General features: G+C 38.9%; 1 protein-coding gene across 22 annotated transcripts in view; it reads left to right on the top strand.

Annotated features, from left to right (window-relative positions):
* ATP9B (ATPase phospholipid transporting 9B (putative)) overlaps positions 1-14,126 on the top strand; it is a 287,141-nt gene that overhangs the window by 86,993 nt on the left and 186,022 nt on the right. For all 22 annotated transcript variants that reach the window (XM_023648016.2, XM_023648017.2, XM_023648021.2 and 19 more), the window contains one exon: positions 12,395-12,489. In XM_023648016.2, coding sequence (XP_023503784.1) covers positions 12,395-12,489 — 95 coding nt within the window. The remainder of the gene's footprint in view (positions 1-12,394; positions 12,490-14,126) is intronic.

A 14,126-nucleotide genomic window follows, 5' to 3' on the forward strand; every position in this document is an offset into this window, starting at 1 on the left:
TGCCTTCACCTTTACTTCTTGCTTGTGCAGAGCCTCAAGATCAGCCAAGTGTGAGACATTAGGGCCTCTCAGGTTTTCCTGGGCATGTGTGCAGCCCTGCACGGGCAAGTGGCTTTCTAGGCTCCTAGGAGTATGTTAGAGCTTTTCAAAGCCCCCTCCAGTCATCTGATTTTCCAGCTTTTCTTTTAAGTTTTTTGGTGAACTTATTGTTTACCCCAGCTTTGTCACCGTCCGGGGTAATTATGTTGTTTAACAATTACCGCTGATTGTTTTTGACCAGTATCCCATGAAAAACGCTGTTCTCCATGAATGAGCTCTGTCAGGCCAAATTCAGACAAGCCCTACCTGGCCAGGTGATTTCGGTCCTCTGGGTATGGGGCTTGGGGAGCCTCAGCCCTGGTTTGGCTCCCTCGGTGGCTGCTACAGTGGAGCCTGGGGTTGGATGTCTGGGAATGGGACAAGTCCTAACACCAACAGCTCACTCATAGCTAGATTTGGACGTATTTCTTGAGTAAATGCACCTGGGATAATTGCAAGTCTTTGATTATTTTCCAGAGTGCTGAAAAAGTTGCTTTTGACAATTTTTGCTAATGTTCTTATTACAGTTATGGAGGAATAGATTTTCAGAGATTTTTACACCACCATCCCTGCTGACATTGTCTACTTATTTATGATTTGTTTGTCTTTGTTTCTAAATGTATTCAGTACAATGAATAACCTGTTTGCATTTGGGAGATGCTTTTATATTAATTGCCCTTTTAATGATTATGGTAGAAATATATGTCAGATTAAGAATATTATCCTAAATATGGAAATAGTTTAGGTAATTAACTTGAAAGAGATTATGTATATTGTTAGGAGATAAAAGATGAACAAAATCCGGCACTTTAAAGCTGGAAGACAGAAATGTTGGATTTTCGGAGGAGGAATGTGAGGACTGGAGGATATAAATGCCTCACTGAAGATGTGATGACTAATAGCACTTTTGGAAATTCTTCTTCAACCTCTTAAGCATCTTTTCATTGTATCATTGTTATGCATAGTAAGACAGCACAACATAAATAAAACATTAGAGCATTAGGCAGGTGAGATACTCTTTATTGGGTTAACTTCAGATAAATAACATTATATCCAAATTGGTTATGTTTTAAAAACATTTTCTCTTCTTTTTCTCTAATTTTGCTTTACATTTCATGTTGTAGGGACAATTGCTCTCTGTAGTGTAATGATACTTAATATTTTGGAGGTCATGATCTTTGAGAATCTTAAGAATTATTAACTGGTTTCCCAGAAAAATGTACACCATATACACATATTCTAAATCTTTGATTGTTTTACATATTCCTGGAACATTATTAATGGTCAAGTTTAGGAACCTACTCTAGTCTGTTTTAACCTATGGTTCTATTATAGTTCTCATTTTATTTTTTTTATCAAATTTAAATTGTTAAAACAATTAGTAATTACTCTCACACAGACGTTAACATGTCAGGTGCTGTTTTGTGCTGTTTTTCTTCTTTTTATAAAGTGAACCAAAAAGCTTCCAAGCTGTATAAAATTTGTGTCATAATATTGCTTTCAATCAAGGAGTCTTAGCTTTGGAAATTCTGTTTGTGTGATTTTATGTAATTATTTTAAGTTTTGTAATTAAAGCCTTGTTTTCAAAAGCATACTGTTCATAATTTTTTGTGTATCTACTAATACTGTTAATATTATTTTATTTTCAGTTTCAGTTCAGAAAAACTTGATAATACATTGTCTATTGTAATAAAAACCTTTAAACCCTAGCCTATAATATAAAAGTCCTAAATCTATGCAGCACGTTTGAGCTTGGACAATAGCTGCTGGGTGTTTGTCAGTACAGCTCAGTGAGTCTCTTCGTGGCATCATATTGACTGTGTATTAATACAGGGTATTCTATTGGGCCGTCAGCTGATTGTTTAGAATGTAAATGAAGCTGTTGATGGATCTGGTGACTGATGGCTTAAATTCCAATTAATCAATTGCTTCATCAGTTTCTTAATTCAGATCAAATATCTCTTGAATGCGCACAATTCTTTTAGTGGTATTAAGAGAAATTAATGCTTTAGAAGTAATTTTCATCAATCTCTTATAAGTGCCAATATCTTTTTCACTTGTCTCCTAAGTGATGACATTATAGTTTAAGTGTCTGGGACATATTACAATAGCTCAGCTGTCACTTGTTAGTGGGGCGAGGGCTAGGTAAATGACACTGTACTCATCTAACTTCTCTCTGTGGTGCTATTAACCTTGCCACCAGCTTAAAAATTTCATGCAGAGTCATTAAGTCATATAAATGATTTAGAAATTAAGTTTAATGGCAAACGATCTGGTATTATATATGCAAAGTCAATGTCTATTTTTCTTTTGTTGGGCATATACTGTAGCCCGTCTCTTTCAGAGCTGTTGGATTTGTGAGCTGTTGCAGGCAGTCTCCTAATATTACATGGTAACTTATTACAATATATGACAGGCTCCTACTCTGTCTCACAATGTCCCATCAATTACTGTATCACCACTTGATGCGGCTCTCCTACGTGACACACATGCTAGTTGATCTTAATTTGATTGTCATTAAACCTGTCCTTTCCTGTCAACTCTTGTCAATTATACAAAATAAAATCAAGTATTCATAAGAAGTCTGTAATAGGAGATAAGCAGACCAATTTAATAATTCATTTTTTGCCAAGCCTTAACTGGCATCAGTTGTGGCTAGTGCTTGCTGTGAAAAAATTCTTAGATGTATTTCACGTAAGACAAGTCAAGTTGGCCATACTTCTGATTTTGCTACAGTTCATTCTCTGTCTCCTTAAATCATATCAGTTACTGGGAGGTGAGTAATGTATAAGTACCTGTACTTGAATATAAATAATATGTCAATTTCCCCTAAATTTTTAAAACAGCGTATAGTTATTTAAGATGAAGCATGTCCTTTTTCTGTAAAGAAAGGCAACTATTATTGTTTCCAGTGTTTAAAAAGTTTACAGAAATCTAGATACTAGTTTTACTTTTAGAAACATAGAATGTTTGAAATTTAAGGGACTCTAAGAGATTACCACGTTTTCTTATTTTATATATTTGAAAGCAAACCTAGAGCAGAGCAGTTGGCATTGATGTCTCAAACTATGTGTCAGACAGAATCTAGGATCCAGTTTCTTTTGTTACTTTTATATCAGAACACACACACACAGATGTATGTAAACATGCATATCTAAGAGGGAAAGAAATCAATCTTGAAAAAAGGTTTAACTATAAAATAACATGCACTGCAAATTTTCTTGGACTCCCTTTTAGTTGAAATCAGTTTATACAGAATACTTTCTTTATCATAAATCTTTTGACAAGTGATGCTTAACAAAATTTATTTATATAATTAGATATATTTTTCAAAGTGCATGTAGTCAGATGAAAGTCTCATAGATATATCTTTAATTGATAAAATAGATGACTAGAAAAATCTGTTTGTAGTTCTTGATCTATTATAAGTCTTTGAAAAGTGACTTAGCTTCTAATAATCTCCTAGATTGATGTTGGCAATATTGATGCCTATGGCATAGGGTAGTTAAAAGGATTAAAAATGTAATAGGTGAAGGGATTACATGGGGCACATTTTAGGTACTGAATTGCTGGTGGTTAATTCAATGTGTATTGCCTGGCAGAGAAGAGAGCAAGAGAATACTCACAATTGTGAGGAGTACTCTTCTTCTCGGGGGTACAAAGGAAAATGAAGCTACTATGGATGGGGATTTGCACAGACCCACTTTTGTTTTGGAATGTTGTGTGAAAGGTTTACTGGACTAAGCTATGTGAAGACATATTCCTATACTGTATCTACCTTAACTATTTCCCCAAATTTGAGAAATAATTAAGTACTGAGTTCCCAGTGTACGCCGTTCACTGGCCAACTTTAATAGATTTTCCTCTGAATTTTACAGCACAGCTCCAAAGTAAGTCTTATTTTTCCCACTGTTCAGATGGAAAACTTGATAAGGTGGAGTAACTGGACAGGGGGCATCAGTGAGTGAATTATAGAGCCAGTACTCAGCCCAAGACTGACTCTTGCCACTGTGTTACACCAGCTTTTAAGTACAAGCACTTGGAGCAGGGGACCTCACCTTCAGCACTCTTGACATTTTAGGCCAGATCGTTCTTTGTTGTGGTGGTCTGTCTTAGGCACTGTAGAGTGTTGAGGAGGACCCTTGGCCTCCAATCACTAGATGCCAGTAGCAGCCCCTTAACCCCCACCACCCTCCACTTGTGAACCGTGAGTGGCTACAGAAGTTTCCAAGTGTTGTCTTGGGGGCAAAATTGCCCCTGGTTGAAAACCACTACAAGAATTTTTTTTTTCTGTTGAAGAGAATCCGTAAAATAAATCTTAAGTATTCAGTCATGTTTTTTTGAGAGTAATTGTTTTAATGTTCTTCAGAGACCTTCTTCTGTAAGAACAGATTGATTCTGTGACATTTGAACGATGTCTACCGTAGGTGCATGTGAAGGAAGCTTCCACTCCAAGCCAGTACAGCCAGGAAGTCAGGGGTTCCATCTCCGTGCAGCTCCAGGCTAAGGCCAGCACCTCACCCTAGGAGGGGTGCCCACCAATCTCTCATTTTCCCCAGGCTCGGTTGGCTTGTTCCAGTGTCCTGGGCCTCCCTTCCACCGCCCAGCTCCCACTTAGAGGCGAGAGCTCTGCCCCAGTCTTGACAGGCCAGGAACACTGGGCCTCAGCTAGTCCACCCACCCTTTCCTCCCCAGCTAGCTTGTAAGGCAGAAGTGATATGTCTGGAGGGGCTGCCATAACTTCTTGCCCCACCCCAGTACCCGCTTATAGGCAAGATGTCACTCGTCATAAAGCTGGCTGCCATCCCATCCTCATCTGCAGTGCCCTGGCCCAGAGGTTCTGCCCAGGGGAGGGACAGAGATCTTTGCAGCTTTCCCAGTGGACTTTATTGGGAACAGGGCTTGCTGAAGTTCATGCCTAAGGGTGGTGTGGACAACAATGGAGAGCTTAGTGGCCAGCAGTTCAAAGGGAGGCTCCGTGATGCACACAAACAAGGGATGCAGCAGGCCAGCTAGAAACTGCACAGCCAGAAACAGGGAAAGAGTCAGCCAAAAGGAGGCCTATGGGTCCCATGCATCGCTTTGTGCATGTGCTACACTCTCTGCTCAGGGGCAGTTAGATAAGACTTGGGGCACACTTAAAGGCTTCTCTGGGACACCAGACAGCACTACCGGCAGCGCCGAAAGCTTGCTGGCCCAAGGGGCCTAAGCATAGTCTCTGGATCTGCTGCTCTCCCCATGACATTTCTTGTAAAGCTGAGCTTAAAGATAGAATCACACACATCCCCGCTGGTCTGGAAGATGGAGCCTGTGCCCGAGGCTGTGGTCCTAGGAGTGGACAAGAGAGAACCTCCAAGCTGCTCGTCCCTGACTGAACCCGGGGCAAAATCATCAACTTCCTGGATTGTGAGAGTAGCCTCCAAGCCACGTGTATGCAGAGGTAAAGGTGAAAATCTGCCTTAGTGAGCAAGCTCATCCAGCACCTGTGACCAGTAAGAGGTTTGTGTGGAGCCAGGGGCAGCCACAAGAAAGCCAGAAAAAAAATCTGAGCAGAGGGTTGAGGGTGCACACTGCAGGGAAGTAGACTTCCTCAAATTAGGTCAGCCAGGCACCTGAAAAATAAACAAATGATTATACAGCAACAGCCCCCATGTGAAATCTTTGATGTTTGTATAACACAATTCAAATTCTCCAGTAAATCAACTATGATGAGTTACATGATACTGCACAACACAGGGATTTGGAGTCAGCTGAACCTAGTGGTGGCATTCTGATTCTGCGCCTCTTGGTGAGACCTCGGGGTAGCTCACCTCTGAGCCTGAAGTAGGGACGGTGTCACATGCCTCCTGTGTCTCATAGGATATCTATTATATATGGGCCAGGACTGGCATTTAGTAGATGTTCAGTAAATATTAGTATCTGTTTCCTTTTTTGAAGAGAAAGAAGTGACTTTCTATTATGCGTGTGTACCTCCATACATTTTTTGAGGGGCTGGTGCAGAACAATTTCTCGTGAAGAAGGTAGATGACATAACTTCTTCTTCCTCAATTTGGAGTATTATCTTAGTGTCTCCCCGTAAGAATCTTAGGAAGATGCTTTCTAAGTATGCCTGTGCTGAGTCCTCCGCGTCCCCAGTTCCTCTCCCTGCCCCTTTATCCCAGTCGTTACCCCTTCCTCCTGGGTCCCCCCATTGCTCTCTTTTATCCTGATCCTTTGGCCCTTGAGGTTCAAAAGGATACTGATCATGGGGGAAAAGACCATTATCCTCACAGAGCTGGTGTGCTGCTTTGCTAAGGAGACTTTCTGAATGCTTGATACATGTTCTCATGGGTCTTTGGCTTAACTGTCTCATAGCCATTTTCCAGCTGAATCCCTCTCCCTTGGGAACTTTCACAGAAGTGTTTCTTTCTCCTATTTCAAGAGTAGGGCTTTCACTTTGCTCCAAATGATTAAGTGTAGGTTGTATTTTAGAACTTTGAGGCTGGGCTACTTGTATGGTCAACCTCGTATTATGTGCTTCTCTTAGAACTTCTTTTTCCTTTTATTTTTGTTTATTTGGTTGTTTGTCTTTAATTATTAGGCTATAAGCTTATTAAAATCAGTAGGAACCATGATACCTGGAATAATGCTTTCATTTGGTAGGTTTTCAATAAATATTGGGCACATGTGTTAAGAGCAGTGTTGTGTGTAAACCTGTTTTAGGGTGAAGCACAGCAGTACCATCTAAGTTAATTTAGAAGTTGATGGTGCTGCTTTTTCATCCTGAGTTAAGTTCTTAGTGAATATTTCCAGATACTTCCTGTAACATCTTCCTCATTTACTCCTTTAAAGATACAAGTAAATCTGCTTTTCTTACCATACCATTACTTACAACATCCTCCACTAATATTCAGTTTTATTTTGTTGTTTATTTTAATTATAAATATCTAATAGTATTATTTTAACCATTTTAGATTACTTTAACCATTTAACCATTAAACAACCATATTATTTCAGCTGCCTTATGGATAAGTGATCTTTAACAGGTTCCATTAGACATCAAAAACTTAACCAATGTCATTTCTGTGGGAAGATGTTTTCTGAATGCTGAACAACTTAAAAACTACCACAATTGGAAATTTTAGGTTTTCTCTTTACTAGAGGACTGCAGCCCATAAGCAGCTATGGACCTTGTAAGGCTGTTCCCCTATTTTTCCCTCCAACGATAGTGTTACTGAGTAATCCTACATTTCTATATCTTCCTTTAAAGTTAAAACCTGTTTCACACAGGACTCTTACGGTTATGTTGTCACTACTGATAAAGAACTATTTCAAAATAGTGTTAAAACTTTTTATTTAATGTTTCTGTTTTGCTGTAGTGATCACTATTGAAAGCTGACCAGGCACAAGCAGTCTCTTCTTCTAGATAAAAGGGAAAAGGCCGTGAGATAAGCTATTGATGAAATTAGCTGTTGAAGTGGAGAGGAAATGCATTTGGCCAATAGCTGTCATAGCGTGAGCTCTGGTGAACACCATGCACGCAGTCAGCCGTTCCCCGGAGCCACACTGGTGCTGAACTGCATCGATCAGTAGTGTGATTGTAAATGAAGTTGATGGATAGGAGCAAATGCTGAGAGATGGGAAGGGAGCTCTGAAATACAAATATGAGAAAAATATAGTTAATAGTCTCTGTCTCTGCAAGGGTTCAAATACACACTTGCGTATTTCATACTTTAGTGCAGTTTCAATTATTTGCAGTGTTTTTCTCTTTACAGCAAGGATCAAATGTTTGTATAATACTTTTGGTTGATGTTTTCTGTATTAATCTGAATATATTTAAATATTTTTTTATTTTAGACTTTATTTTTTTAGAGCAATTTTAGATTTACAAAAAATGAGAAGGAGGTACAGAGATTTCCCATATACCCTCTGCAATCACAAATATACAGCCCCCCCTTTATCCACATCACTCACCAGAGTGGTACATTTGTTGTAATTGATGAACCTACGTTGATACCTCATCATCACCCAGAGTCTATAGTTTACATTTTAAATAAATGTAGTTTTTTCTTTTGTTATTGTGTTAAAATATACCTAACATAAAATTTACCATCTTAGCCATTTTTAAGTGTATGGTTCAGTGGCATTAAATACGTTCACATTGTTGTGCAGCCGTCACCACCATCCATCCCTGTAACTCTTTTCGTCTTGTAGAACTGAAACTCTATACCTGTTAGACAATGTCTCTCCATTCTCCCCTCCCTCTACCCATTGGCAGCTGCCCTTCTGCTTTCTATCTGTATGTTTTTGATGACTCTATGAACCTTACCTAAGTGGAATCATACATTATTTGTCTTTTTTGTGACTGGCTTATTTCACTAAGCATAATGTCCTCAAGGTTCTTTCATGTGGCAGCATACTGTAAAATTTCCTTCCTTTTTAAGGCTGAGTAATGTTCCGTTGTATGTTTATACCACTTTTCCTCATCCATTCGTTTGTTGATGGACGCTTGGGTTGCTTCCACATTTTATCTGTTGTGAGTAGTGCTGCTGTGAAGGTGAGTAGAGCAATGTCTCTTTGAGGCCCTGCTTTCAGTTCTTTGGGCTATATACCCAGAAGTGAGATTGCTGCCTCATATGCTAATTCTATTTCTCATTTTTTGAGGAACCTCATACTGTTTTGCATGGAATATCTTTTTCCATCATTCACTTTCAACTTCTTTGTATCTTTGGATCTAAAGTGAGTCTCTTGTAGACAGCATATGGTTGGATTTATGTGTTTTTATCAATTCTACCAATCTCTGTCTTTGATTGGAGAGTTTAATTCATTTATATTTAAAGTAATTACTGATAAGGAGCAACTTCTTTCCTTGTGCAGTTTGATTTCCTAATGCCTTACAGCTTTTTTGTCCCTCATTTCCTGCATTACTGTGTTCTTGGTTGATGTTTTGTAGTGAGATGTTTAAATTCCTTTTTTGCTTCCTTTTGTGTATATCTGTAGTTGTTTTGTTTGTTGCTACTGTGGGGTTTACATTTAATGTCCTCAAGTTGTAACACTCTAATTTGAATTTACACCAGTTTAACCTCAGTAACATACGGAAACTGCTCCTTTACAGCTCCATTCGTGCCCCTTTTGGTTGCAGATGTCACAAAATTACATCTTTATGTATTGTGTGCCCCAAAACACAAACCAATAATTATTTTAAATGCCTTCACTTCTTAAATTATGTAGAAAACAAGATTTGGAGTTACATACCAATGTTAGACTAATTTGAGCTTTTAGACTAATAATTTTTTTTATAGTTACTATTCTCTTAAATCATGTAGAAAACAAAAAGTGTACTTAACAAACCATTGTTGTAATAATAATAGCTTTTTTCTTGCACATGTATTTACCCTTACTGAGATCTTTATTTCTCTACATGTCTTTTAGTTACTGTCTGTTGGCCTTTCATTTTTGCCTGCATGCCTCCCTCAAGCAAGGTCTAACTGTCACCAACTCCCTCAGATTTTGTTTGTTTGGCGATGTCTTGATTTCTCCCCCACTTTTGAAGGACAGTTTTGCTGGATATAAGATTTTTGGTTGACAGTTTTTTCTTTCAGCTCTTTGAATATATTGGCACACTGCTATCTAGCCCCAAAGTTCCTGATGAGAAACCTGCTGATAATCTTAGTGAGGATCCCCTGTCTGTGATGATTTGCTTCCTCTTGCTGCTTTCAAGATTCCCTCTTTGTCTTTGTCTTTGAAAGTTGGATTATAATGTGTCTCAGCGTGGGTCTCTGAGTTCATCTTATTTGGATTTGTTTGAGCTTGTTGGATGTTTACATTTATGTCTTTGAACAAATTTGGGAAGTTTTCAGCCATTATTTCTGCAGATATTTTTCTCCCTCCTTCTCGGGGCCTCCCATGATGCATTTGGTGGTCCATGTGATGGTGTCCCAGAGGTCCCTTAGTCTCTACTCACCTCTTTTCAGTCTTTTTTCTTTCTGTTCTTCAGACTGGATCATTTCCATCATCCTATCTTCAAGTTCGCTTATTCTTTTGTCAGACTGCTCAAATCTGTCTTTGACTCCATCTAGTGACTTTTTCATTGTAGTTGTACCTTGCAGCTCTTGAATTTCTTTTTAGGTTTTTTCTCCCTTTATTGATTTTTCCATTTTGTTCATACATTTTATTGACTTTCTTGACATCTTTCCTTAGTTCTTTTAGACAGTTGCTTTAAAGTCTTTGCCTAGCAGATCTATCATCAGGTCTTTTCAGGGACAGAGTCTGTAGATTAACTTTTTTCCTTAAATTAGCCATACTCTCCTGCTTCTTTGTATGCCTTGTGATTTTTCGTTGGACATTTTAATCTAATAATGAGGTAACTCTGAAAATTTGTCTCCCAATGGTGGGACAACTTGAAACTCTATAGTAATAGTAATGGCATTGGAATAAAACTCCTCAAATAGTGTAGCTCATCCAGCACACACACAGACACACACACATGCACACGCACGTGCAGCCCTAATCAATCTCCTGAGGATGACAGGGTACCAGTTCATTGTCTTGAAATGTGGGTAAATAATAGCAAGGAGTCAACGCTTTCTTACAGGAACTGTTCCACCAGGTGACTAAACCAAATGCAAAGAGCAGCAGCCTCTCCTTTTACATTTTATTCCAGCTAAAATGTGGAAAAGGAAGGATAGACTACTACCTTCAGCAGCCTCTGTTGCAGCGAGGGATCTGGGCATTGAGTGCATCAATGCAGAGCAGGGCAGGGCATCAATGCAGAGCAGAGCCTGGACACTCTGCCTCTGGATGGAAGCAGGACAGCATTGCCGAGGGCCAGCAGAATCTGAGCTGGTCTCTGGGTGCAAGAGCCAGCGTTACAAGACCCACACAGGGAAGGGGAACCAGTTGGTCTGGATCATTAGTGTTCAGTCAGCAATATGCAGACCCAGGCCTTTCAGCAAACAAATTGGAAGGCGGGAAGGGGAGGTCCTGTAGATGAAAAGTAACTCTAAAGACATGCCCAGAATGGTCAAGGCTCAATTGTAGTGTCTCAGGCTATGCATTGGGGTGATAAACACTAAAGAAAAGCAAGGAAGTGCAGGTGACAATAGTGTTTCTTTAGCAGGAGGCAAGGGGGCTCTCATTGGAATGGGGCACATTCAGGGTCTTCTAAGGGATCCTCCAGTTGTTTACGAAGATATTTACCTTGTCGTAATTTGCTAAGGTATGCATATGCTTGCGTGGCTTCCTGGAACTATTTTATTTTATAGTTAAATTTCTAAAAAACTTCAGAAGTTACTTGAATTCATTTTTTGATTAAACTGTTAATTTGTTACTTTGTTTTATATGCTTCCTTTTATTTTTTAGGGATTGCTTTTTTACAGTTTGATGTAATTTGGCTTTTTAGTTACACAAAATGTGTATGATTTCAAAGAGAACAGTATAAAATCAGATGTATTCAGAAAGTTGTAGCTTCTATTCCAGTCCCTTCCCTGTTTCCTTCCTCCCTGTATCAGTATTGTCCCTGCGTGTACACACACTCATGCATATACGCATACACACAGACACCCTCACACACATAGACATTTGTAGACACACAGACACACACAGTCACACAGACATATACACACTCACACTCTTTCCTTTCTCCCACCCTTGTCTTTCAATGGAAAGTAGTATTCTGGTTCTCTCTGTTCCACCCTTTATTATTATTTATTATTATCAATTATTATAATTTATTATTATTATCAATAACGTTGCACGATTGTCTTGTGTGTGTGTGTTTTGTGCTTTGCTGTTCTATCTTAGGATAGGTTCTGAGAAATCGTATGACAGTATGGGCAGAGGGTAAATAGATTAGTGTAATTTAATATTTTTTGTGTTTAAAATTTGATAGGATTTGTTTGTATGACAATAGCTCTTACCAAGTTTTCTCATTTTATCTGTGATTTTGTTACTGAACGTTTGTTTTGTGGTGGTACATCAGATATTTTGTTAGCAAAGTTGTATCACACGCTCTTGGACTTTTTATGTATTTACTCACTGTTTTGTTATTATGAAAACATGAATTAAAGGCAGAAATGATCAATGTAGTCTTTCTAAAATAAAGCACTAATTAATATTAAACCTTAATAGTGAACAACACCAAATAGGAGATAAATGATTAAATAGTTAATGACCTGTGTCTTTTCAGCAAACTCCTTTTGTGAATCAAATAAATAAAGGCTTTTAAGGATTTTTGCTCATGACAATCTCTAGTATATCATTTCAGTATCCCACTGTGCTCTGAAATTGTGGTTTTAAAGTACCTGTGACTCAGGAATTTTTCTTCTCTAATTCCAAGGTTCATGTTTTATTCGAACCGATCAGCTGGATGGTGAGACCGACTGGAAGCTGAAAGTGGCCGTGAGCTGCACACAACGGCTGCCGGCTTTAGGGGTGAGCCTCATTGTAGTTGCTTTGTCCTCTTATTGTTAGTGATCACTCCTAGGTAGTAAGTACATTTCTGTTTGTAGCAACTAACTTATTTAATGAATTCATAATTTTTAAAAATAATTTCTTTATTCTAGTGAGGGGTCATTGAGAATTATGTGAAAATAATTTCTGTAGTATCTTAGCACATGACCTGTTTTAGGTATAGTTTTGAATGTTGCTGTTGGCTTGTCACCTAGATTTGTTTTCTTCTCTTTCCCTTTCCTTTCTCTTTTTGTTTTTAAACTCTGTCAGTTGAGTAGTCTTCATAATTGAGAACTTTTGGTGGGGTTAGATGAGTCCCCTATTGCTGACTTACTCCCTAGGAGGCAGTTCAGATCCTGCTTTGGTGGACAATTGCATTCAGACTGGTGGCCTAGTCTTGGAGACAAGCCTGTCCACTTTAGCTTTTCCTTTGAAGGGGGGAGCCCTCTTTGATTAGGAGGAAGTGGAGTGTTCCTGTGTCTCTTAGCAGAGAAGGAGAAGGGCTCTTTCGGACCTCTTGCTTGGCCCTTGCTGAGTTTTTCTCTGTACCTGGGGAAGAGACAAGAGGTGGCATTAGAGGAATCAATGCTTATGGATTTTGGTATTTTCAATGATCTCTGAAACAGATCTCAAAAATGCTGAGAATCAGGGGCCGGCCCGGTGGTGCAGCGGTTAAGTTCACACGTGCCACTTCTCGGCGGCCTGGGGTTCGCCGCTTCGGATCCCAGGTGCAGACATGGCACCACCTGGCATGCCATGCTGTGGTAGGCATCCCACATATAAAGTGGAGGAAGATGGGTGCGGATGTTAGCCCAGGGCCAGTCTTCCTCAACAAAAAAAATGAGGAGGACTGGCAGTAGTTAGCTCAGGGCTAATCTTCCTCAAAAACAAAAACAAAAAAATGCTGAGAATCTGCTAAACTGGTACACATCTTCTTTTCTTTTTTTTGTTTTTAACAAAACCACACTTGTGGTCATTTGGTATTTATCTTGTATTATATGTAGTATTTATCTGAATGAGAGAAGCTTCATCTTACACAATTTGCTGATATTTAATGGAGAGTAAAGAAAGATTGAGATTGTCTAAGAATGACCTTTGACCCAAGCAATTGTTGGTTGAGGGAAGGGAAAGTGGATACGATAATTTGGTCACTTTCCTTGCTTTGGTTGGATTTGAATAGAAATAGCTGCTAGTATTGTTTGCAGCTTATCGTTAATTACTGTGACCAGCAGGAGCCTTCCTCATTCTTGTGTATAGTGGACTTTTTGGAAACTAAATATGTTTGGCATGCATAAGACTTTGGAAATAGTTTGTTTCTTTAGATATTTTCAGTTGCCTATAATTTAGGTAATCCGTAGGTTGAAATTCATTCCTTTATATGTTTGTATCTTTTCCAAACACATTGGACAGTAATGAGAGTTTCTTATTTTTTCTTTTGTCTATTTATTCATCATCACATAGTAATGTAGGCCGTGTAATGTGTCTGTAGCAGAGCCACCATCGTCTTCTCCTCTTCTTTCATTTTTAATTCTTACCCTGAGGGCATATAGAACAGAATGTAGGTTGCTAGATCTGAACCACAGGTCCTGCTTTCATAGCCCCTGAGCTGGAGAATGACC

Source organism: Equus caballus, chromosome 8 (genome assembly GCF_041296265.1).
Source record: "Equus caballus isolate H_3958 breed thoroughbred chromosome 8, TB-T2T, whole genome shotgun sequence".
Lineage (NCBI taxonomy): Eukaryota > Metazoa > Chordata > Mammalia > Perissodactyla > Equidae > Equus > Equus caballus.